Source organism: Gossypium raimondii, chromosome 5 (assembly GCF_025698545.1).
Source record: "Gossypium raimondii isolate GPD5lz chromosome 5, ASM2569854v1, whole genome shotgun sequence".
NCBI lineage: Eukaryota > Viridiplantae > Streptophyta > Magnoliopsida > Malvales > Malvaceae > Gossypium > Gossypium raimondii.
This window is the reverse complement of record NC_068569.1, coordinates 3,704,506-3,727,815: the sequence shown is the minus strand read 5'-3', so window position 1 is coordinate 3,727,815 and position 23,310 is coordinate 3,704,506. Positions and strand designations below refer to the sequence as shown.

The 23,310-nt window shown below is 34.4% G+C and overlaps 5 protein-coding genes across 7 annotated transcripts; 2 read left to right on the top strand and 3 right to left on the bottom strand.

Annotated features, from left to right (window-relative positions):
• Positions 1-867: 867 nt before the first annotated feature.
• LOC105769277 (uncharacterized) lies at positions 868-3,856 on the top strand. Of its 2 annotated transcripts, XM_012589800.2 has the most exons (4): positions 868-1,179; positions 1,292-1,697; positions 2,517-2,597; positions 3,061-3,856. In XM_012589800.2, exons 2-4 carry the CDS (start codon positions 1,313-1,315, stop codon positions 3,477-3,479), a joined length of 885 nt encoding a protein of 294 aa, XP_012445254.1. In that variant the 5' UTR covers positions 868-1,179; positions 1,292-1,312; the 3' UTR covers positions 3,480-3,856. The 2 variants fall into 2 exon arrangements, with proteins under 2 accessions (XP_012445254.1, XP_012445253.1); XM_012589799.2 differs by having other exon boundaries at positions 871-1,697.
• On the top strand, positions 3,511-7,416 carry LOC105769276 (uncharacterized). Its single transcript, XM_012589798.2, has 9 exons — positions 3,511-3,660; positions 4,163-4,546; positions 4,624-4,782; positions 4,898-5,229; positions 5,336-5,675; positions 6,216-6,364; positions 6,636-6,729; positions 6,973-7,044; positions 7,170-7,416. Exons 2-9 carry the CDS (start codon positions 4,175-4,177, stop codon positions 7,212-7,214), a joined length of 1,563 nt encoding a protein of 520 aa, XP_012445252.1. The 5' UTR covers positions 3,511-3,660; positions 4,163-4,174; the 3' UTR covers positions 7,215-7,416.
• Positions 7,417-9,017: 1,601 nt separating this feature from the next.
• LOC105770213 (transcription factor MYB3R-1) lies at positions 9,018-14,449 on the bottom strand. The gene is made up of 12 exons (XM_012591310.2): positions 14,210-14,449; positions 13,750-13,934; positions 13,509-13,563; positions 13,265-13,322; positions 13,088-13,182; positions 12,866-12,969; positions 12,263-12,391; positions 10,313-12,056; positions 9,862-10,208; positions 9,627-9,741; positions 9,328-9,552; positions 9,018-9,245 (listed from the first exon to the last, which is right to left on the bottom strand). Exons 2-12 carry the CDS (start codon positions 13,830-13,832, stop codon positions 9,120-9,122), a joined length of 3,081 nt encoding a protein of 1,026 aa, XP_012446764.1. The 5' UTR covers positions 13,833-13,934; positions 14,210-14,449; the 3' UTR covers positions 9,018-9,119.
• A 1,009-nt stretch (positions 14,450-15,458) lies between these two features.
• LOC105770187 (la protein 1) lies at positions 15,459-18,331 on the bottom strand. Its single transcript, XM_012591266.2, has 10 exons — positions 18,165-18,331; positions 17,974-18,052; positions 17,707-17,856; positions 17,441-17,583; positions 17,163-17,311; positions 16,915-17,016; positions 16,504-16,825; positions 16,261-16,408; positions 15,876-15,954; positions 15,459-15,762 (listed from the first exon to the last, which is right to left on the bottom strand). The coding sequence occupies exons 1-10, from the start codon at positions 18,213-18,215 to the stop codon at positions 15,684-15,686; spliced, it is 1,302 nt and encodes a 433-aa protein (XP_012446720.1). The 5' UTR covers positions 18,216-18,331; the 3' UTR covers positions 15,459-15,683.
• A 776-nt stretch (positions 18,332-19,107) lies between these two features.
• LOC105770429 (uncharacterized) lies at positions 19,108-21,598 on the bottom strand. 2 transcript variants are annotated; one of them, XR_008195829.1, is made up of 7 exons: positions 21,281-21,598; positions 21,025-21,152; positions 20,809-20,912; positions 20,647-20,734; positions 20,388-20,449; positions 19,856-19,977; positions 19,541-19,630 (listed from the first exon to the last, which is right to left on the bottom strand). XR_008195829.1 is itself a non-coding variant. In XM_012591630.2 (6 exons), exons 1-6 carry the CDS (start codon positions 21,391-21,393, stop codon positions 19,478-19,480), a joined length of 648 nt encoding a protein of 215 aa, XP_012447084.1. In that variant the 5' UTR covers positions 21,394-21,590; the 3' UTR covers positions 19,108-19,477. The 2 variants fall into 2 exon arrangements, 1 of the variants encoding a protein (XP_012447084.1); XM_012591630.2 differs by lacking the exon at positions 19,856-19,977 and having other exon boundaries at positions 19,108-19,630; positions 21,281-21,590.
• Between the last annotated feature and the right edge of the window lie 1,712 nt (positions 21,599-23,310).

Sequence of the window (23,310 nt, the reverse complement as noted above, 5' to 3'; positions counted from 1 at the left end):
TATAAATAAGCCCATCGAGTTGAACTCTGATATAAATAACTTTTTATTTCACATTCAACTGTTTCAAATAGGAGTTTTTTTTTTTTTAATATGAATGCTTATACTGGAGCTTTAACTTAAGTGAGCTCCTTCTTGTTACTGGTATTGGACCCATATTATTTAAAAATCATCTTGTTGGTAAATTCTATTGTGCTTAATGTTGGTTTTCACCTCGTTTGATGCTGGAAAATTAGGTGATTACAACATTCCTTTGTGTGGAGTGCATACGTCGCCTCCATTGTGTTGGTTTCTTTTTGTTCCAAAGAGGATATCGCAACTGGATTATGAGGGAATTATGAACTTAAGATGTCATCAAAATTGGCACCTCTTTGTAGCCATGTACTCCCACGGTATGCTGATATGCTCAATTGGTTGATTGGTGATTTTAGGAATGGGACACCTTTAAAGATGGTGTTTACGGAAGCGGCGTATTGGGTTGTAGGTTTCAGGTAGCATTTTGGAATGGGAGATGTGTGGCCTCCGTAAGTTATTTGGATAGATAGCATCTGACAATGCCTGACTATCTTTGGGCTTGATTTCATGGCAGGGAACTTAACTGTTATAATGCCATTGTCATGTGAGTTTTCTTCATTAGCGGCCCAAAAGCCTATTTCGAGCCTGAGCCAGATATAAAGAACTAGGATAACACCACAATTGTGTATATATAGTGAGATTCATTACCCCTAAATCTCCATTTTAACCATCAAACCGAATTCTCGTTGGCTTTATTGCTGCAACACGCATCAATAATCTTTTTTATCAAACCAAACCAAATTTTATCATTTATTACAATAAAAACATTAAAAATGATTTTTTAAAATATTTTTCCCAAAAACTTTATTCTTCAAATTCGGTGCTCATTGGGGAATGAATAACAAACACTAATATAAATTATTTCAGGAAAAAAAAACACAAATAAAATAATTCCACCCGCTGCGCCGAATTCCAGAAATGGCGTAAAATTGCTGCTCATAACTGCTCATAACTGACAGCTGAAAGCAACGTAGCACCGCCACCCCCTCCTGAGCTCCTATTGAAGAACCCAAATTTAAAACCCTAGATCAGTGATTATTGCAATTAAGCTGTTCCCATCCCTTGGAAAGTTAGCTCTATTTCTTGATTTCAAAATACACAATTAGGGTTTGAACTTTGAACCCCTTACCTTTTACATTTCTCACATTTTGAGGAAATACCTAGAGATTGATAAAACCCTAGATCAACTAACCGTAAATTTGAATTCCTATTGAGGTAGGGTTTTCAAAGAAAATATTCCATGGCGATTATAGGCAACGCGCTACGGCAAGCTTTTATGCCGAAGCACGAGTACGAGAGTCTACGGGAGGAAGACAAAATTTGGACGAGGCTGCAGAAACCGATCTTAATAGGCTCCATTGGGACCATTTGCATCGCTGTCTTTGTTTGCACAATTATAAGCTTGAAGATTGTGTTTCCGGAAGATGCTTTGAAGCGACCGTTTTGCGACGACTGGAGACTGCAGCCTTTGCCATTGAATGCGAAAGGAGGAGGCACTGGCGATTCAGATCCGTTTCCGGGAGCATTTTATTTGACTGATCAAGAGACTATTGATTACTATTGGATGGTTGTGTTTATTCCATCTGCGGTCATTTTCTTAGCTTCGGTTGCATATCTTGTAGCAGGTCAGTCAAAATTCTGCTATTTATGCGTCGTTTCCTTTAACCGAAATATTGATTTTAGTATTATTGTCCTTTAGATCTTGTTTAGAATAAGACTAAAAGGTAAAGAACTTTTCATTGTGAAAAGGAAACATATCTAAAGATGAAGACTGACTTTGAATCTTGAATGTAGATGATTATCATGGCTAGGAAATTTAAAGATGTCTTCCCTCTAGGCTGTAGTTTCAAATGGATAGGGAATATAGATGCAATTTAGTTGTTAGATAATTCTAATGAATTAAGCTTCTTATTTGACTTGCTCAATGGCATAGGGGGATCTTATTGGCTGTCCGGTCTAGTTTTCGTTGTGGTAAATGGTTGATTTACATATTCAGTTCCAGTTTGGCCAGCTTCTTGAATTTTCATTGCTTCTATGGTGTGTGCTTTGCATGAATCATGGTTAACCTGTAACTGGTCTTGTAATGTTGACTTTCTTTTCCTTTGTTATTACTAGGTAAAAAACTGGCTCGAGACTGTTGGATCATGAATTTGGAATTGTTTACTTTTTTGTACATGTTCATTTGATGATTTTATGTTTGCTTTATTGAGGCTACTGTTTTCTTTTTTTTTTTTTGCTTGATGTTATTTGCCGGTTTATTTAGTGCTAAAAATTTAGTGGGAATTGCTTTGATGTTGGGTCTTCGGATTTTTTGTATATGTTTGATTCTCCTTATCATTTTTATTTATTTTTTGTTATGTTAATATCCTGGCTTGTTGATCTGTTATCTTGATATGACTATGCTTTCTGTTGTCTTACTCTCTAATGGCTTAGTCATGATTCAGGAATTACCGTTGCTTATTCTGCTCCAAATAGGCATGGATGTTTGAAGGTGGTTGAGAATAATTACTGTGCTTCAAAAAGGGGTATGCTGTATTTTTCATTTATTTAATTTAATTTCTTATTGGTTTTGGAACTTTGATCCTTTGTTATAATTCCTTAGAAAATAGAGACTGTTTTCTCACTTCTTGCATTTGGAGGTTTCAAGTAAACCTCTTAATTGCAAAATGAAGTATAAGCTGTGTTGTGAAGCAAATGGTTCTTCTTGTTGCAATCTGTTAAGAAGGAATTTGAATCTGTTCTAAGTGCTACTTCATAGTAAATGACCAGCATCTTTTTTCTATTGTTCATCCTTTTGAAAGTTATTAACTATAAAGCTATTAACACATTAGCTGCTTGAATATACTTTCATTTGCTAGCCTAGTTTTCTTTGTAGTTACCTGACTGCTAGTTCATGCTGGTTTTCATCTCTCTATTTTATATATATATATGCGCATGTTACTTTCATTGATTGGAGTGGATGCTAAATTCCCATACTGAGATCTGCAGGTGGAGTTCGCTGCCTGTCCATTTTGAATGCAGTTTTTGCTGTCATCTTTGGTCTTCTTGCTTTGTTTTTGGGTTCAAGCCTCCTCACGCTAGGGAGCAACTGCTCTTTGCCCTTGTTTTGGTGCTATGAGATTGCTGCGTGGGGGCTGGTGGTTCTATATGGAGGAACTGCCTTCTTCTTAAGAAGGAGAGCAGCTATAATTCTCGATGAAGGAGAATTCGGCAGTCGAACTCTTGGTTTAGAAATGTCGGAGGCTAACCCCTTAGAAGTCACCCCTGATGTGGAAAGGTGTGTTAATGAAGGCTTCAAAGCATGGATGGGATCATCCCTCCTATCATCTGACGAAGAAGATGAAACTGAGAGTTATCACGAAGCGCCTCTTATAACACACACAGGTTCTAACAGGCAGAGAGTGTGATCTTGTATCAGCTCACCAGTGTGGGGAAATTTTTCGTTACTTCGCCATCATAGGAAGATGGGTTCAATTTCAGAGTATGAAAGTTCGAGCTCAAGGTTGCTCACTGAACAAGAAGAGTTTAACCACTGTGATAATTATGATGTTCGGTTGATTAAGCTGCCCATCGCATCTCTCTTCATAGGTGACTTTCATAGCTTGTGTGAATAATTAGCCACAGTGAGGCATTGTCGTTTTATGTTTTGAGCTATATGCGTTTTAACGTTTAACTACACTTTATTGTATAGCTTAGGCACTTCCTGAAATCAAACCAGCCATTCAAAGTTATTCAGATGACAGTTTGGTGCTTATATCACACTTCATCGGTGTGAATTTCAGTATCTTGGACTTAATTAAGCAATATGTTATCATTGTGTGTCAATTGTCAAAGCCCAAAATATAGAACGGGACTGAGCTACTAATTGAGCCATATAACAGTTTTCTGACTCTTTGGGTTGGACTACGATTGGGCCTATGTATAAACCAAAATTTGAAAGCCCAAAATTCTAACATGTCCTTTCTTCAATAAACCCTAATCTTTTTTGTATGTTACTATACTATCGTTCACAGTCGAGGATCCATATCCCAAATCTCTTTGTTGAGGTCCTCAGCTACTATCTCCTTAACATCTTCTAATCTAATTACAGCTAGCTTCAACGATGGCAGCCAACTACGATTACGACGAGGCTCCAGCCACCTACGACGATGCCAACCGCCAAGAGCTCGGCTACGACCCGAACTTCGTTCCCGACTCCGTTAAGTCGTTCGTCGTCCACCTTTACCGTCACATTCGTGAGAAAAACGTGTATGAGATTCACCAGATGTACGAGATCTCGTTCCAAACACTCTCCGACCGTCTATTCAAAGACACTCCTTGGCCTTCAGTTGACGCAGTTGCTCATTACGTCGACAACGACCAAGTTTTCTGCCTCCTTTACCGTGAGATGTGGTTTCGTCATCTCTATGCTCGCCTTTCTCCCACTCTCAAGCAGAGGATCGATTCTTGGGATAATTATTGTAGCCTCTTTCAGGTAATTAATTACCTTTAATTTGTATAAATAGCTTCGGTGGCATTGATTGATTTATTTGCGCTTCGGTTTTTGTTTAGGTGGTTTTGCATAGGGTAGTTAACATGCAATTACCAAATCAATGGCTATGGGACATGGTGGATGAGTTTGTATACCAATTCCAAAGTTTCTGTCAATACAGGGCTAAAATGAAGAACAAAACTGAGCAAGAAATTGCTCTTCTCCGCCAATTTGATCAGGTAATTCAATTCACCGCAATTATAAGAGCTAGGTCTGGGCAGTAGTTTTTGCTATTGTTGATTTATGGATGTTAACGTTGTGGGGATCTGAAGTTACTTTTTTTTTCTCTGATAGGCATGGAATGTATACGGGGTGCTCAATTATTTGCAAGCATTTGTCGAGAAGTCAAATATTATTCAGATATTGGAGCAGGAGAAGGAGGGTATTGAACAATTTACTGCTACTGATGGGTATGATTACAGTGGTGGAAGCAATGTCTTGAAGGTGTTGGGATACTTCAGTATGGTGGGTTTGTTGCGAGTTCATTGTCTTTTGGGTGATTACCAAACTGGGCTGAAGTGCTTACTTCCTATTGACATTAATCAACAAGGTGTTTACACCAGTGTTATAGGAAGTCATATTACAACCATATATCATTATGGTTTTGCCAGTCTAATGATGCGGAGGTATGTTTTCTTTTGCTTATATAATGATGTGATTTTTTCTACCTAAAGTTCAGTTCAATTCTGTTTTAACTGACCTTGATAATAATATATAAAAATTTAATTGAAGGTATGTGAAGGCTATTCGCGAATTCAATAAGATGCTCTTATATATTTACAAGACAAAGCAATATCATCAGAAATCTCCACAGTATGAACAAATATTGAAAAAGAACGAACAGATGTATGCCCTGCTAGCTATTTGTCTTTCACTTTGTCCCCAAACAAAACTTGTTGAGGAGACTGTTAACTCTCAGTTGCGAGAGAAATATGGTGAAAAGATGGCTAGGATGCAAAGATATGACGACGAAGCTTTTGCCATCTATGATGAGCTCTTCTCATATGCATGTCCGAAGTTCATTACACCTTCAGCGCCTAGCTTTGAGGAGCCCCTCGTAAATTACAACCAGGTAATGGTTTTATCCTTTTTAGGCAAACTTAAGAATGACTTTGGGGGAAGTACAGTAATTAAAGTACAGAAAGTAAAGTCCTCTAGTTATCCAACATATATAATCATGTCACATAAACTTGCTGTAATCAAGCTTGTTCATATTTCTTTTATTGTTAATAATTTCCTTGTAAACAATAAATTAATTCTTTGAACTGAGAGGTTCCACGGTTTTCGAATGAAAAGAACACATCTTCAATTTCATGTTAGGATTCATAGTAATTTGGATCTTTTAGCTTAGGTCCATTTGATGTTGGTTTATTATGTGTTTGTAAATGGTTAATTTTCCATAATCAGTGTGTCTGTTGTAGCAATAAGCAATTACTGTGCCTTTACGGTTTTCGAATGAAAAGCTCTATGCCCCTGTATCCTAGACTGTGCTTATGTTTGTAGGCTTATTTATTGTTGAGGAAGGGAAGTGAAAAAGGCCATTTGGCATGAGCTTAAGCTTGGTCTTCTTATCTTAGCCTTTTTTTTTCTGTGTATGTGTTTTACCACGCAGGATGCCTATAGACTTCAGTTGAAGCTGTTTCTCTATGAAGTGAAGCAGCAGCAATTGTTATCAGGTGTCCGGACTTTTCTTAAAGTGTATTCAACTATATCCCTAGGAAAGCTTGCAAATTACATGGAAGTGGATGAGCCCACTCTGAGGTTGACATTTCTTTTCATCTTCTTCTCCTGCCTTTTTGTTTTTGGATAATCATTTGGTGCACAGGTGGGGAAGTTTTTCTAATTCCACAAACGGAGTTAAGAAACTGCAACGTGTTATTAATTGATACTTAAAAGAATAAAAAATAAATAAGACATCAGATGGTTTCTTAGCCCCAGTTGTGGAGTTGAACAATTCCACTGCTAATAATAATTCTTTTATTTAAATGTATGCTTCATTTGTTGTATACTGACCTTGTGTCATATTTTATAGGACAATCTTGTTTTCGTACAAGCACAAAACTCATGCCGTTGATTCTGATGGAAAGATTATCTCTAATGCTGATGTGGACTTCTACATTGATGATGTAAGTTAAACTTTCAGCTTATGCAATGTGCTGTAGACTAAAGAGAAAATATGCTTACTAGCAATTTTTTGTTGACATGCTCTCATGGAAAGCAAATATGTGGATCAGTCTCAAGCTATAGCTAAAATATGGTTTTGGATAAATATTATATTAGGCATTTAAATATTTGGTCCTTGGAGGGTCATTTGGAAAGAATATCCCTATTCTTGAGCCATTGCAAATAACGGTTTGCTGTTGATGCAGGATATGATTCATGTAGTTGAATCCAAGCCAGTTAAAAGATTCGGTGATTACTTCCTGCGACAGATTGTCAAGGTATGGTATATATACGGTGCGCGCGCGCGCACACACACACACACACGTATATGATTGTATGACCAATGTTATTTGGAGATATGTATCTTGTTGTCTTACTGCTTGAGTAATCGTATTTGGTACAGCTTGAAGGAGTTATAAATGATATGGATCGGATACGTCTGGAGTAGACTTGGCTGCCTACGTATCTTTGCTTTGGATTGATTGTTTTACTTTTACTCGGCAGAAATTTATGCGATAAGTATGGCATCTTAATTCCCCTTTTGTCAATTAATGGAATTTTGGTAGCTTCAGATCTTATGTAGTCTTTTAACGGGGTTACTGTACTCAATATCACATACGAAAGTAATCAAACAATTTGGCACGTTCAAATTCGATGATGCAAGTAAGGGCAGAGAAAAAAAAAAACCGAGTTAGTTCAGATGACCAGTCTTATTTGATAATAATCTTAATTCAATTTGAGAATTTTGATCTAGTTTTGACTCTTATTTTATTCGAAATTCTGAGTCGAAAATTGACATCTCGTTGTTACAAATTTTAAATTAGATTATTTAAATTTGAATCGTCATTAAATTTGTTAACAATATAAATAAAAATTTCTTCTTAGAGTATATTCAATAACTCTTTCAAAATAAATTAAAATATTTATAATTTAACAATTTTTTAATTTTTAAAATTATATTTTTTAGAAAAATGATTGGATTGGATTGGATTCGAAAGTCAAGTCATGCCTGTCATGGTTAAGGCAACAGACAAAAGGAAGATTTATTTGTTTCCGTAATGCATTGTTGCACTTAGCATCCTTCCTTTTACTATGAAGAATGTTCGTTGTTACCTGAACCATCTAACTTTCGACAATAAAAAGGAAAAGAAAGAAAAAGAACATTAATTTTCTTTTAGGACTGGCAAAGGCTACGTTTCTTGATCCCCAGGTACAACAGTACGTGTCTAAGAAAGTGATTCAGGATAACCACCTAAGGAGATGTTTCGATCTTTTATTTAGGATTTGCTAATGAAAGCACGAATTTAGAGAAAAATTTAATTAAAAATTATATTACTAAATTTATATTTAAAAAATAAAAAATAAAAATAAAATAGAAATTGTAATAATTACATATTTGAAATTTTATAATTAAAATTATCACAATTTTTTAACTAATAACTATAACTATAAGCATAAATTAGAGTTATTGCTTAAATAGAACTTTAAGAATAAAATATATAAAAAATTCTGTGATAATTATAATTATCTATAATATATATAAAAGCAATTTATAAAAAAGAGAATACCATTTATTTTTCTTCATATTACTAAATTTATTTAAAAATAAAAATAGAAATTGTAATAATTATTGTACATTTAAAACTATTTATAATTTAATAGTTGAAATAGTTACACATTTAAAAGTTATAATTAAAATTAGCATAATTTTTAACTAATAACTATAAATTTATAATAGTTAGAAAAATTATGTTAATTTCAAAATAAAGTTATTACTTGAATAAAATACTAAGCATAATAAATAAGAAAAAAGTGTAATAATTATAATTATTAATTAAAATGATATAAAAATAAGTTATACTAATTTTATTTAAGAAAAATAGAGTTATTAGGTGAATATAATTCTAAACATATTAATTATCACTTGATTAATACTATAGATTTAATTATATTAATTAGTTATTGCTTTAAACAATATTCCTTTGCATTATAGGTTGAATATGTTAAAAGTGATTTAACTATATTGAAAATTTTCTATTATAATAGTTGAATTGAAAGTTAATATATTCAATAATTCAAATAAAAATATTATTTTACGTTAATTACTGCAATTAATAATATAATATTTAAAAATTGATTAAATATTTAATGGGTAAATTCACATTCACAACATTTTTTAATCAATTAATTCAGTAAACCATTCCGCCTTTTGACAACAAATTGAAAAACTCTGCAAACCACCAAACAAAAATAAAGAGAAAAAAAATGACCTATATATATCAATATAAATATAAATATATATAAATGTATACGAACTAGAAACATTGAAGGCTTTTTTAACTAAAAGAAAACACTATCTCAAACCTTTAAGAAGATAAGAAGAGGGGCTTGAGTAACTCATGGCTGTTGAGGACTTCCCATTTTCTGTTCCCTTTCCTGGTGTTCCACATTCACTGAAATCAAGGACCCGGCGCTCTACCTGCAAGAAAATCGCCATGCTAGTTTCAATGGATTGCACGTGGGAAGATTTATGTTAAGCAGGGTTTTTTAATAAGTAATACCATGATATTTGAAGCCAAATGTGAATGATTCTCCAACTGATTATTCTCTTTGTCAATATTATTAGGATTGTTGGAGCCTCTTCCTTTTATAATTGATTGTGGAGTTTCATTTCCCAAAACCTCCAAGGCATCAGCATAAGCAGCTGCGCTATGCTCACTTAATTGTTTCATCAACCCGATGGCATCGTAGCTTCTCTCCGCGGGGCTCATTAGATATCCTATGTCCTGGAAACAAATTCCGATTATCAGGAACCGTGAACAAGAAGTTTACATGTTCTAAAATCTAACTAAAGTTTTACCTCAATTGTTATATCTGTGTCAATTCTTGGACCAGGTACAAAGGAGTTAATAAACCAAGGAGATTTCCAAGCTGATGGCGATTCGATACTTCTTTTGAATGGAGTTCCACCAAATCTGCCAATCCACATCCAGCAAGCAATACTTATAAGTGACCAATCAATTTATACTAGCATTTGAAATGCAGGCAAACTTGGTAGAAATATGATGACAAATAGGGAACAGTTCGAATCTTACATATTGTAATTTTCAATAGCAGCATTGCTGCCAGTATTATCAACCGAATTCTCTAGGGTTGCTGATGAATTGGAACATTGTACTGTAGTATCAGCAATGGAGGGGCCTTCACTCTTCTTTATTTTCAGAGTAGGAGAGCTAACAATTATGCATGCATTTCCGGATAAGCATTCAGAAGCAAGACCCTGATTTGATATAGCTCCAAGGCTTTTATGATACTGATTTTTTGGAGTTCGCGTGCTTGAAAACCGTAATGGTAGGCCTGCCTTAAGACCAACATCATCAGGAGAAAACAACAATATATCATTTATATCATGCTCAACAAGCACTGCTGGAGGCCGTTGAACCTGTCAAAAGTATAAAGGGGAAAGATTAGTGGATATAACAGTAACAAAGAAAAAATAATTAAGACTAAGATTTCCAACAAAGACTGCAATATATATGAACTCACAGTTCTGTAAGAAGCATCAATATCAGTTTTGTCCTTGGTGTCAATTTCGCAGGCTCCCTTTTCTATGTTTCCTAGGGAATTAGTACCATCAGAACCCTTCGGAGCTTCATCTTCTAAAGGTTGAGTGTGAACTCCCCCATTGTCGCATTCTTCATCAAGTGCTTGAGATATGTTTTCTTTTTCTTTAATGGAGACACTGGAGTTGGTTATATGTTCAGATGGAGACAGTTGAGTTGTGTTGCCAGTCCCACTCTCATCGAACATAACATCCAAGCAAGAGAAACATTTGGTCAAATTGGATGCCATATCAGTTCCCAACTTTTTCTCACTTCGCCTCTCTGATAAAGGTGACAAAAGGTCTCGGTGGCGTTTCTTCAATATGGATGGTGTACCAGTAAAAGTTTTCGCAGCACTTTTCAGCACAACATCAGGGCTATTATCCCGCGATGGTGAATCCCATAACCTAAATGGACTGATGCAGTTCGTTGACATCATCAGCTGGCGAATACCGAGGGGGCTATATTCTTGCTGCATGTCACTGCCAGAGGGGATAAGGTCACAGTTAAAAAATGGAATATCCAAGCTCAGAAATCGAGGAGGCTCATAACATAGACCGCAAAAATCTTGTTCTGCAGGCAAGGTTGGCTTATCATCCTCAGCAGGGCAAGTTTGTGCTACATTTGATTCTAAACCGAAAGTATTCACTGGAACCAACTTCCGAGAATCCTTGTCAAGATATGATTGCTCCTGCAGATCTGTATTATCTGTATGGTCATCAATAGTATAGATAAAGCCATCATGTGTATTCATAGTAAATTCTTGATCTTGAGTTCCAAAAGGTTGACCATTTAATGGATGAGACTCTCCTCCAAACGTAAGTGTACCATCTTCAACTGCAAGACGTGAAGGAGATACAACAGCTTGTGAGGTTGGCAATACTTCAGACCTTGAAAGACAATTAGATTGTGAGGCTGGAATTCTTCCAGTTTCAGTTATTTGCATGCCTGAAGCCTGAGAAAGTGATGCATTTGTGAAGCCACCCAATTCAACCATATTAGATCCTTGTGTAAAATTTTCAGAGAATAGAACACTGCAACATTCATCATCAGGTATCAATGTTTGCTCTGGTTTGTCTGAAGTCGTAACCATATTAATGAAAGATACAGGAGCATTTAATCCTACAGATGACTGAAATGCAATGTTCATCATTTCACAGCCTTCGCTAGTCTCTAAACAGTTATTTGGCAACCCTGTTGATTCTTTCCCCAAATCCAGAGAAGAAATATTGGGTAGATCTAGTAAACCAAACTGGTAATTCCCAACTGTAGAGTTCCCTTCACTAGATATTTCTGGCATGGAGAAGTTGACATCTTCCAAAGATGGGTAATACTCTTCTGAACAAGGTGCTGGACTGGAATTCTTCTCCTTTGCCACACCGAGCTTTTCAGTCACGTAGAATTGCTCTCTTGTATGTACAGCAGCATTAGCCAAATCACTTGTAGACTGAGAGCAGCTAACCATTGCTGATTCTTGGCTGCATTCTGATATATCCTCTGCTTCTGTCCTACATTTGGAAGCACTATCATCTACATTGCTTGGTATGGTCGAATAAGATGAAGGCGTAGGCTGGCTTTGATTTGCAAGAAGTGAGAATTGAAATTGTTCTAGAAGGCCTGATGCTATATAAGAGTCTAATTTCTTTTTGATCGAACTGTTCCAGTGATTTTTTATTGCATTGTCTGTCCTGTTATGGATACAAAGATGGAAATAAAGCATGTTCAAATACAAAAAATATTAGCTTCCAACTAACAAAACATTAGAGTTTAGACAGATACCAGCTGATGACAGGCGGTAATAGGAGGAAGTAAAAAGAATAAGAGACAAATATAGGTAACCTCGAAATAACATTGATGGAAAGGTGTGGCCTCTCTGAATAATAAGTTGACATACCTTCCTGGCAAGAACTTTGAGAGCTCTGCCCATCTATTCCCAAAAATCTGATGAGCTCGAATTAGAGCCAACTCTTCTTCCTGAGTCCAGGCCTGTTTGTTTATGGAAGGATTGAGATGATTGTGCCACCTACATCAGAACTTAGTTGTATTAGCAAAAATGTAAAACAGGACAAGTTCTTTTTTCTTATATTTTGAGAAAGCGGAGCATTGCAACAACAAAATACTTTCATAAAATACAAGAGATGTTTGCCATGACATCCCTGAGTGAAAACCTCCCACAAATTGTTAACATCAAAAGCATTAAATCAATTTGACCAGGCATAGGACAGCTGTTGTTACCGTCCTAAGAAAGGTAACATTCTAAAGTTCAAATACTTTCATAAAATACAAGAGATGTTTGCCATGACATCCCTGAGTGAAAACCTCCCACAAATTGTTAACATCAACAGCATTAAATCAATTTGACCAGGCATAGGACAGCTGTTGTTACCGTCCTAAGAAAGGTAACATTCTAAAGTTCAATTACCGCTCCCTGTCCTATTACAAAGTCCCAAATGTAAATGGTACACAAATATCAAAGTTAAACAGTTCTACATCACACCTTTCTCTGCATTGCTTTCCGATTCGTCCAGGTAGGTGCTGAGCAATGGTTGACCACTTTTTTGGCCCAAATTTGTTCACCAACTCTATTATTAGTTCATCCTCCTGTTTAAATTTCTCAAGCAACTCAGAATGGTTGTCAAGAAAAAAAGCTCTTTGTTCTGTCATGAGCAATCTAATTCAAAGAATTGTGAGAAAAATAAGAAGTAGCAAAAACAATCACCTCTTTTGACCATGGCCCTTTAACAAGCTCAGGATTCAAGACCTTTTGCCACCTATGTAAGCACTGTACATCAGTCCGATCCTTGAAACACTCGGCTGCAGATGACCCAGCTTACAATTAGACCATGTAAAATGATGCGCAAAGAGCTATCATGCCTCTTCAATTAAAAAATGATACCTATTTTTTTCCAATTTTTTCCTTTGAAATGTTGAACAGCTTTGCGCAGAATCTCATCCTGGAAGTCAATATAATTTAGCCAAATTGAAAATTCATTAAATATTAGTGTTATTAAATTACAGATGTCAAGATGGAACTAAATTAGTGGACGCAGTAACACATGACAGAACAAGATCAATAAAGTTATAGACAGAAAGGCAATGTCTTAAAACACAAGAGAGCAGCCATAGAGTTGGAAGAATACCTCTTCAGCTGTCCATTGTCCTTTTGTAGAACGTCTTGTAGGACCAGTAGTCCTCCTACGGAAGGATTGCAAAGTCAGCAAAACTCAGCAGTTCATAAAACAATCAATTTCTTGTAAGAGAAAATAAAGAACTAAACATAGTAAAGGGAGGAGAACAACGCCCAAGAACACCAATACTGGATTTTAATTTTCAGGAAGAGGTGCTAAAAGAAACAATCACATCGGGTTTTAAAGGAAATACCCATGAAGAGCTCGCATTCTCTGAGCATCATCGCTGATGCTGAGCCCAACCGAAGGGGTCGATACTGTTCTGTCACTTTCCATAGTTCCATACGGCAATTCCAACTTTACAACGCTTCTCTCCGCAATCAACTCTCCAAATCATTATAAATCAACCTCCTAACTATAAAGTCCCAGCTCACCAAACTACAGAATAAACAAACATAGAAGGAAAAAAGCAATCAGAAAATACATACATCAGAACCAGCAACTAATAAGTCAGAACGCAGAAGTCAACAATCTGAAAAATTAGTAAAGAATTATAGTAAAAGGTGTAGATCATGACGGAAATCTAAATTCATTCAATTTTAAACAACTACTGAAATTGGATAAAGAACCGATAGTTACCAAAGAAAATTTTTAAGCATGTAGCTTAACATCAAGATCCATGGGGGAAAATTCCTTAAAAAGAAAGTACTCACCGAACTGAGCTTCGAAACCCGATAAATGAAGAAGCTGAGGAGAGAAAAAGTAGAAACGATGCGCATTTGCAGATCCAAGCGAAGATTGGTAGAGATATTAAATATAGGGATCTGCAAATGCACTGCTAAGATTATAGAAGTTGAATTGAAAAAAAAATCAGAGAAAGAGCAAAGGAATCGAAGCAGCAAACCGAGAGAGAGAAAATGAAACGGTCTGCTAAGCTATTCAAACATAAAGGGGCGGACTAATAGAGTTTCAAACCTATAGTTAAAGATCGAACGTTTTCTAGATTTGATGGTCGCGATTTATCCATGTTGGAATCGCGGCCGTCCGTGGGCTTCTATTTTTCAAACTCCCAACGATCAAATTTTTTACTTTATTATCATTTTGGTGAAAAGACTTCTGCGGTCCCTCTCGATTTTAATATTCAGCAAATTGATCCCTCTCAAAATTATCAGAACAATTTAACTCCACAAATTTTGAAAGTGAGCATATGGGACAACTAATCACAATATTTAACTTTTTTGGTCAACTTTACATATTTTTTATTGATATAATAATAATTTTAGCCATTAAAGTTTATAAATTATATATATATTTGAAGTTAAAGTTTTTATATATTTTTAAAATTTTTTAAAATTTTATACATTTTCAAATACTTCTTTTTAAAAATTAAGACCAAATAGACAGAATATGTAAACACTAAGAGCTTAATTTGTTATATACAATTGACGAAAATATTAATTTCGTTGATTAATTATCCTTAATTATTCACTTTTGAAATTGATAGTAATAAAATTATATCAATTATTTAGTTGAACCAATTTGATCAATATTAAAATTGGGAGGGACTGAAGAGGTGTTTTTACCTGATATTTTGTTCTTATAATTATAATTTTGTTTTTTTTCTTAGGATGCTCACATGTTAAGTATTATAAAATTAAAACATTTATACACGCTAACTAAAAGCAAATCACATGTTAGTTGCTACAGTGTATTATGTATAAAATATTAAAAACAAAAAAATTGATCAGTTCCGCTATATTCAAATAGATAAAACCAATGGAATAAGATATTTGGGCGATTTTAAATTTAAAGTTTATTTTTCCTTTTCATTAAATTAATGTCCCCAAAAGCAATTATTTTCCATATTTCCTTTTTTTTTCCGAAACAGAACAAGTTCGTTTAAAAGTAGGATAATTTTTAAAATTTACTGTAGGTTATGCACTAAAAAGGGCAAACGATCAATGGTTGTGAAAGAGACTGCGAACTCGTATATTAAAACTTTGAAGGGAATGAAAATAGGACTGTTAAAATCATATGGCTACCGATCTAAACTAAGCAAAAGGCATAAACCAGGAAATAAACAAGCACCCATGGCTTATTGTGTGGCCGCTCTCCCCATAAATCCCTCAGGCTATAGCTGCTCTCCAAATCCATCTAACGTGCATAGATGGATCACTTTCATATCCCTCAACTTCTTCTAGCTTTCTTTGGTGAATAGTTTTCTCTTCCCCGGCCACGCTTTCCGCCTCTGAAGTGCTTTCCTCCCCTAATAAAAGGAGTAACAGTTGAATTTAAACAGAAGAAAGAACAACATTGAAAAGGGACTTGCTTAGCCAAACTAAATAACAAAAGCTGTAGAATACGTTTATCGGCACTGACCTTCCTTGGAAGCGCTTGTTTCCACGGTGCTTTTCTTGGTTACCGCGAAGTAAACTCCAATATTCTCTCTCGGCATCACCTAAAAATATTACCCAGCACTTTATCAGTTGCTCATCTAATATATCAGATTCATATCATTAACCTAAAGTCATTAGTTCCTCTTGTATTACATAATATTCTCTCGGCATCACCTAAACATATTACCCAGCACTTTTATCAGTTGCTCATCTAATATATCAGGTTCATATTATTGACCTAAAGTCATTAGTTCCTCTTGTATTACATATTATTCCTTATATGCAAGATGAATGTTAGTCAATATTGGGATCAACATGCAACAAAAATGGGAAATTAAATCAAATGGAAATTTTTTTTCTTTCCTCACCGGTAACTGGTTCTAAAGTGGCAATGAAATTTTTGACAACCAGGCCACCTTCATTAGCCAGAACTGCAGCAGCACGAGCTTTCTGGGCTGCTTCAGGTTCATCAAACCGAATATAACCCTTCTCCTCACCAGCTTTGAAGTCAATATACTTCACATGTAAAGAATATATGTCATGAGTAAGAACGTTAAGATACAACTGCCTAGTACAATGTCAATTTTTTAAGAAAAAAGAGAGATATCTACCTTCACAGTGCCAAATTTTTGGAAGGCCTCCTTCAAATCTTCCCGTAAAACAACATTCATATTGTCTTTGAAAACAGATGCAGTGTTTTTATGTTCTGTTCCCTCATCCTTCTGGACGGGACTTTTGTTCTCCGTTTCGTCACCCGACACAGGTTGTTTATCATCAACCTTATCTTTGTTATCTTCGTCATTTTCTGTAGTCTTCTCTTCATTCTTCTCAGTAGCACCATCCTTTGCAGGTTCATCAGAACCATTTTTCTCTGCAGAGTTCCCACCTGAAATGTTCTTCAATGCAAATGCAACAACCAAGCCCTTGGGGTATCTGTGACAATCCATTACATGGACTTTAATTACAAACATTATGGCAATAAAAAAACTAATGCCAGTTAAATATTGTGATTAATTACTTACTTATCCTCTGCATTCGAACGGTTATCTCCATTCGAACCTGTGACTGGATGATTATCCTCATATTCTTCTGCTTCTTCTTCTCTTATAGCATCAAAATCCTTCCTGAAAAGAACATTGTACGAACAATCACATCAGAACATACAATTGTAAGAGCAACAACCCTACACTAAAAGTCAACAGTGCTTTCTATCCATTTCACAGTATCAAAACAAATTGCAACAGAATGCACGGTGGTGAGTAATACTTACTTAGGTTTCAGTTCCAATTCAGCACCTGCATAAATCAAGCTTTGCTCCAAAACCTTTTGTGCATCTTCCTCAGCTGAGAATTCAATCAAAGCAGTGCCACAAAAATACTTTTTGTTTGCTACATGACGAGGTAACCTCACACTATTTACCTACAAGAAAAGTAAGAAGGCAATCAGTTTACATTGAACCGCAAACATATTTATAACCCTTAAAACACATAATCAGTTATCAAATGAGTAAAATAACAATAGATAAGAAAACAGCCATTGAGCAAATACCTTAGCATATTGACCAAAAAAGGCTTCTACATCTTCCATCTTGACATTAAACTCAAATGGTGATGCAGCAATTGTTCTACTGTCTAATTGCTCTAACAATTCTTCAGGCTCTAATAGTGCAGTGCTTCTACCAACTTTCTTCCCTGAAAGATCGAAACCCGCATTTAAAATTATGTGGAAAAAAAATCTTTGTTTGGCTTGGCTTATGAGAAAAAGAGAAGAAATTCTCCTTTTTTATCTTCATTTTCGATTTTGATAAAACTTACCATCTTCAGAGACCCTGAGGGAAGAGGAAGTTCTGAGAGTTTCAGCAACGGCATCCAAAGTAGCCTCTGGCACTTCTTCCGCCTTCACATCCCTTAAATTCAAATGGCTTCTCATCTTTGAAAACGAACAAATCAATGCCAAACTGACCACTTTTTTGGTAATTCACGGTCAAGAACAAACAACAAGAAGCAGCAGCATAAAATAAGTAAATAAAATATTACACAAACAGCGGGAAATAGTTTTTTTTTTTAAAAAACAAAGGATACTGCCATCATCGTTTTCGTTAATTTTTTTCTTGAGAAAGTTATCTCTCGGAATATTGCTATCACTGAAGTAAAACTCTACCTGTAAAATTACAGAAACAAAATTTCAAAAAATGATAATAAGGGATTGAAAGGTAAAAGGGAAACTAAACCCAAAAATAAAAGATGGGGGCAAGGAAAGGGGGAATATTGACCTGGCGAAGAACAGCCTTGGCAGTATCTTCGCTTAAAGAAGGCGACGCCATTATTGGACGGTAAGTGCTCGAGAGACAAAATTAGAGAGAAGAGAAGAAACAAAGGTTTGAAGATGTTTAGGGTTTTGGGAGAGTAGTTTCGCTGTTGGGTCGGGACTTGGGAGTTGTTTATATGGTATGGTATGGTGGGCTTTTTATTTTCTTAAGCCATAATGTTATGTTTTTGTTTCTAAAATCCAACTGATACCGTAAACTGAAATTAACTCCCAACTTCTAACTGACAAGACCGTAACTTAGGTTAATCCTTGTCCCTTTGCCATGTCGATACGAAATTTCCCCACCCAAGTCAAAAATACAATTATATTTCGATGATGAAAGAATGATATGATAGATTCACTAATAAATATATACTACTTGGATTATACTTCTAAATTATAAAATTATAGATTCATCACACAATCTAAACAAAGATAAATTGCATTTAACCCACAAACAATTAGTACAAGGATGATTTTTATATCTTGTTATTAATGTAATTACGTGATTTTCTCTACAACTGAATCTTCAGTTTTCAATAACCCCAAGTTAATTTTTTGAATCATAAAATTCAATTCCTAATAATTAATATGCTCATTGTGATTTTAGCTAAAAGGATGAAAATAATATTTAAAAGTTGACTTTAAATCTCATCATTAATTTTCTATAAATAAAACACTCATAATAATTTAATTTTATTATAATTACTTTGTGTTTGCAATGTTGAAATCTTAAAATTTTGTACACCATGTCCGATTAACTGGAGTCTCTTTTTTTTTTTTGGGACAACCAATCCTTGTCATCCCTGGACCGCATAGCACCAATGGATGGGTTTACGTGGTAAAACATAAGCAAAATTTGCAATCAAAACCATGGTAATATGGCATATGTAAATTTGCAATCCAAATTTATGATGTTAAATCGAAAAACGACGATTTTATTAATCAGAAATAGAGATATGAATTATGTTTTATTATCAGGTACTAAGACCATAACAGAAGTTCATCTCACTCATCCTCAATCTTTGACTTCCTTCTACTCCTTGAAGCCTGCAAATGACAAACAATTACATAGATTCTCATAATATGTCAGTTTCCATTCCATGTTGTCTCTTTCCTTATCCAAATCGTCGAAAGTAAGATATTCAAAACCGAGGTGACTTATTCACAAGGCACATAACATCAATCCTAAACCAACAACAAACCACCTTCTTTGAAGGGCAGCAGGTTTTTGGCACCCATCATCATCTTTAATTGCCATATGAATACCAGTATCTTCTACATAAAATCGTCTTCAAGTTCCTGCAAAGATTTGCTCGTCTCAGCAATTTGTTTGTTGGATGTCATCTTTTCAGATACCATGAGACCCTTGTAGCTTCTTATCTCCGCTTGTCTTTCCTTTTCAAGCCTTTCTAGTTCCTCACGTCGTTTCTGCCAGATAAATCAATTGGGTTTTCAGTTTAGATATCCAAAAAAGAATATGAATTTTTGTACATATATGTACATGCATAGAGAGGAAAACACTATAATCTGTAGATTTTCTGATTACAATCCATGAATTCTATAATATGTTCCAATATTTAGCACCTATCCGTATGAGTATTGATAATTCATATCAACACAGCCACAGGAAGTTCAGATTTTCAAAGCAAATACCTGAATTAGTAGCAGCAAAACAAAGCTGGAAACAAATCCATTCAAACATGTGCCGTTGTGACCATAGTTTCAAGTCATTTTACCATTTTTTATTATCACATATACATAATTGGTCCGGGAAACTGAACAAGAAAAAAATTCAAGTATATTAAGATCATGTGATGCATATAGAAATAGAACTACAACGTTATATGCATATTTAAATAAATGACAGCTTATCTTCATAGTTTGTCATGTTCCTGTCTCAGCTTCATGAATCTACTATGGTAAAACTGTTCTTATCCTAAGCGAAATCGAGCAGGATAACTTATCTTGATCCTGCCTCAACTTCAAGAATCTGCTATCATATAAACTAATTCTTTACCCTAAGTAAAAAAACGTAGGATAAGTTTCATTTTCATGATACAACCATTTAGGATATTCATGTTCTATAGCACACCCATTTAAATAAAACACAACCTGAGGTGGCCAATATCAAATTGACAAAAAAGAAAAGGAAAAAAAAATAGTAGGGAAAGAAAAAGAAACTCACTTTTTCCCTCATATGTTGCTTTCTCTCAGCTCTTTCCGCTGCATTGACTGCTTCTCTCTCAGCTGCAACAATGTATTGTATTATGTGGTGTCAGTTACATCAAGATCAAATAAAATATTTCAACTGAAGTAGGATGGAAAATAAGATAAAAGAAAGAACAAGGATAACATAAACCAAACCAAATTTCTTAATAAACAACAACAATACCATCTTTAGTGCTAAGTCAGAGCATAAAACGGAACTGCGGGTATGTTTATACCTTTCAAATCAGGCGTCCGTTCTACTTTAGTTCTGTTCAGCCTGTTAACTATCTCATTTATTCGCTTCTCCACGCTCAGGGTCCGGACCTAAATCAATTGATATACATCATCCACTTATGAAGCAAATAGAAGAACAAATAATTAGTAATAAAGAAGTTTACCATCTTAGAATTGTGAAAGCCAACTTGACCAACATCCATAGAAGGGGTTTTCTTCAAATTGGACCATGGAGTGTAAACAACGTCAATATTGTTCACCTTGTTGCCTAGCCTCGCATAATAATTAAAACAAAACATTAAAAATGCGGCTTGGTTTATATCAAAAGAATGTTTCACTAACATTTTACAAAACTGGAAATTGATGAAATTAAAATAAACCTTGAATGGAGTTAGCTTTAACAAGCTGAGCACAATCTTCGAGCAAGCCTTCGCTTATATCATCGATGGTTTGACCTTTTTGAAGTCTTAAATAAACATGGGCAGAAGACATTTTGTCCACATGGAACCTGTAATGAAAAACTAAATTCAATTTCTATTTATATATAGAAAAGAAAAACTAAAGACCTTCCATTTGTAATACAAATAATGAAATTCCAATAAGAAAATACACGAAGGAAGAATTTTAAAAGATTACCAAATGTCTTCAGGGAAGCCATATTTGATGAGTTCCTCGTTCTCGTACTTGTCGAGACCCATGAAAATGGTGTAATCGCCAGCCTCTGGTCGAGCTTTGAAGTAAAACACCATCCTTTTTTCCTTTCGAAATTTCGTTATTTCTTGGTTTTCTTTTCCTTCCTTGGGAGATCAGAGACAAAATTAGGGTTTTTGCCCTCTTCCAAGAAAATAATTGAAAGTGTGGATAGCGTTGAAACTTGATGTGAAGAAATTCCCCGTTGTTTGATGCTTCCGTTTTACCAAATGAAAGCGTTTTAACCAAGCTACGTGCCTATCACCGCCTAACACATTTTTTTTTTCTTTTTCGCCTTTTTTTTCCGTTTTTGCGAAAGAAAAATATAATCAATGTTAGAAACCGATAGATTCATCGGTTCAATTAATTTAATCTGAATTAAAATTTTATAAAAATTTAGTTAAATTATCAATTTAATCCATTTTTGTATTGATTTATAATTTAATTAATTTATGTTGATTCTTTATTCAATTAGATTTATATCCTAATTGAATCTTAATTTGATCGATTTGATTCAACTATTATTTAATGACTAATTTATTATTAAAGTTGAAAATGTGATAGAAAATATTTTGAAATTTTTAATGTTGTTTATCATTGCTTCCAAATGAGATAAATGTATATGTTAAAATAATGTTTTAAAGTAGAAAATAAGTATTTAAATTCAATGAAATGTATATAAACTTAAATTATAATACAATTAAAATCAATCAATTAAGTTAATATTTTGATAATAAAAGCTTAATTCAAAAATATATCTTTTTTCCACATTGATACTTATTTTTTTCCCAAATAAATACATAAAGCTATAAAAGCTTGACTAAACTATTAAAATAGTCACTTTTATTTGTCTCAGGTTACATTTTAGTCACTTATGTTTGAAATGTTACATTTTAGTCATTAATATTATTATTTTGTTACAAAATAGTCATTCTATCGTTAAGATCTATTACTTCCCAAACAGCAGTCCAATGTGACAGTTAAAATGAGTTTTAAATGCCAACATGGATGCCCAATCTGGATGAGAAAAGTTTAAAATTTTTTATTATGAAAATAAAATAAAATATTTAATTTTGTTATCGTTAGAGCAGAGAATAGCAGAACGATAGATAAGAAGAAGAAGAAGAAAGCTCATTACTTACTGTAATCCATGATATTTGATGCATTGAATAGATTACTTATTGTAATATTTGAACCCAAAACCCAGTTAAAGAACAAAAAAAACTCATTACTTACTGTAATCCATGCTTGGACTCTCCATTAAATCGATCCTTTGTTATTTCATTTTGAATAAAAAATCCAACCAATTGATAGAGCACTTAATTTTATTTCTATTGTTTCGATTTAGTAGAGATGATTATGAAAATGGGTGGTCTTTTCAATCAAAATGGAAACGAAAACTAAAAGAAAAATGAGACCAAGGGTTTTTTTTTTTAGTTCAATGATTAATTTGATGCATTTGTTTTGATTATTACGAGAAACCCAATTAATTTTTAATTAATTGAATTTATTTAATTAAAAATCAATTAATTTACTTGGCTGGACATCCAAGTTGACATTTAAAACTTATTTTAACTGTCATATCAAACTATCATTTGGGAGGTAACAGATCTTAGGGTGGGTTTGGATGGGCGATTGGGTACAGTGCGGTGCGTTTAGCTTACTTTTTATCTCATGCTACAGTGTCGCTACAGTATCTAATCTCACAGCCACCGCTATTTTTATACTAACCGCAGGGAAACGCACCGCCCATCCAAACTTACCCTTAATAACAGAGCGATCATTTCATAACAAAATGGTAACATAAGTGACTAAAATGTAATATTTCAAACATAAATAGTTGTTCATAAAATATCCTGGCCAGCCATTTAATAAATGTAAAATATATTGGTCAATGGCCCCAGTCTCCACCAACAATTCCTTAACGTAAATTAAAACCAACATTAATTTTTCCTTAAATTTATTAGCAAACGCTC

What these genes read in the sequence shown, in the direction of transcription:
- LOC105769277 (XM_012589800.2), top strand. Translation starts at nt 1,313, where the DNA reads ATGGCGATTATAGGCAACGCGCTACGGCAAGCTTTTATGCCGAAGCAC. An exon ending in GGTTGCATATCTTGTAGCAG is followed by an intron (nt 1,698 to 2,516) that starts GTCAGTCAAAAT and finishes GTCATGATTCAG; the next exon opens with GAATTACCGTTGCTTATTCT. An exon ending in TTACTGTGCTTCAAAAAGGG is followed by an intron (nt 2,598 to 3,060) that starts GTATGCTGTATT and finishes TGAGATCTGCAG; the next exon opens with GTGGAGTTCGCTGCCTGTCC.
- LOC105769276 (XM_012589798.2), top strand. Translation starts at nt 4,175, where the DNA reads ATGGCAGCCAACTACGATTACGACGAGGCTCCAGCCACCTACGACGAT. An exon ending in CCCTCGTAAATTACAACCAG is followed by an intron (nt 5,676 to 6,215) that starts GTAATGGTTTTA and finishes TTTACCACGCAG; the next exon opens with GATGCCTATAGACTTCAGTT. An exon ending in TGGACTTCTACATTGATGAT is followed by an intron (nt 6,730 to 6,972) that starts GTAAGTTAAACT and finishes CTGTTGATGCAG; the next exon opens with GATATGATTCATGTAGTTGA.
- LOC105770213 (XM_012591310.2), bottom strand. Translation starts at nt 13,832, where the DNA reads ATGGAAAGTGACAGAACAGTATCGACCCCTTCGGTTGGGCTCAGCATC. An exon ending in GACAATGGACAGCTGAAGAG is followed by an intron (nt 13,323 to 13,508) that starts GTATTCTTCCAA and finishes ATTGACTTCCAG; the next exon opens with GATGAGATTCTGCGCAAAGC. An exon ending in TCAAAGTTCTTGCCAGGAAG is followed by an intron (nt 12,057 to 12,262) that starts GTATGTCAACTT and finishes TATCCATAACAG; the next exon opens with GACAGACAATGCAATAAAAA.
- LOC105770187 (XM_012591266.2), bottom strand. Translation starts at nt 18,215, where the DNA reads ATGGCGTCGCCTTCTTTAAGCGAAGATACTGCCAAGGCTGTTCTTCGC. An exon ending in GAATTGGAACTGAAACCTAA is followed by an intron (nt 17,017 to 17,162) that starts GTAAGTATTACT and finishes TGTTCTTTTCAG; the next exon opens with GAAGGATTTTGATGCTATAA. An exon ending in AAAAATTTGGCACTGTGAAG is followed by an intron (nt 16,409 to 16,503) that starts GTAGATATCTCT and finishes TTACATGTGAAG; the next exon opens with TATATTGACTTCAAAGCTGG.
- LOC105770429 (XM_012591630.2), bottom strand. Translation starts at nt 21,393, where the DNA reads ATGGTGTTTTACTTCAAAGCTCGACCAGAGGCTGGCGATTACACCATT. An exon ending in GGCTTCCCTGAAGACATTTG is followed by an intron (nt 21,153 to 21,280) that starts GTAATCTTTTAA and finishes TTTTCATTACAG; the next exon opens with GTTCCATGTGGACAAAATGT. An exon ending in ACGGACGCCTGATTTGAAAG is followed by an intron (nt 20,450 to 20,646) that starts GTATAAACATAC and finishes ACATTGTTGCAG; the next exon opens with CTGAGAGAGAAGCAGTCAAT.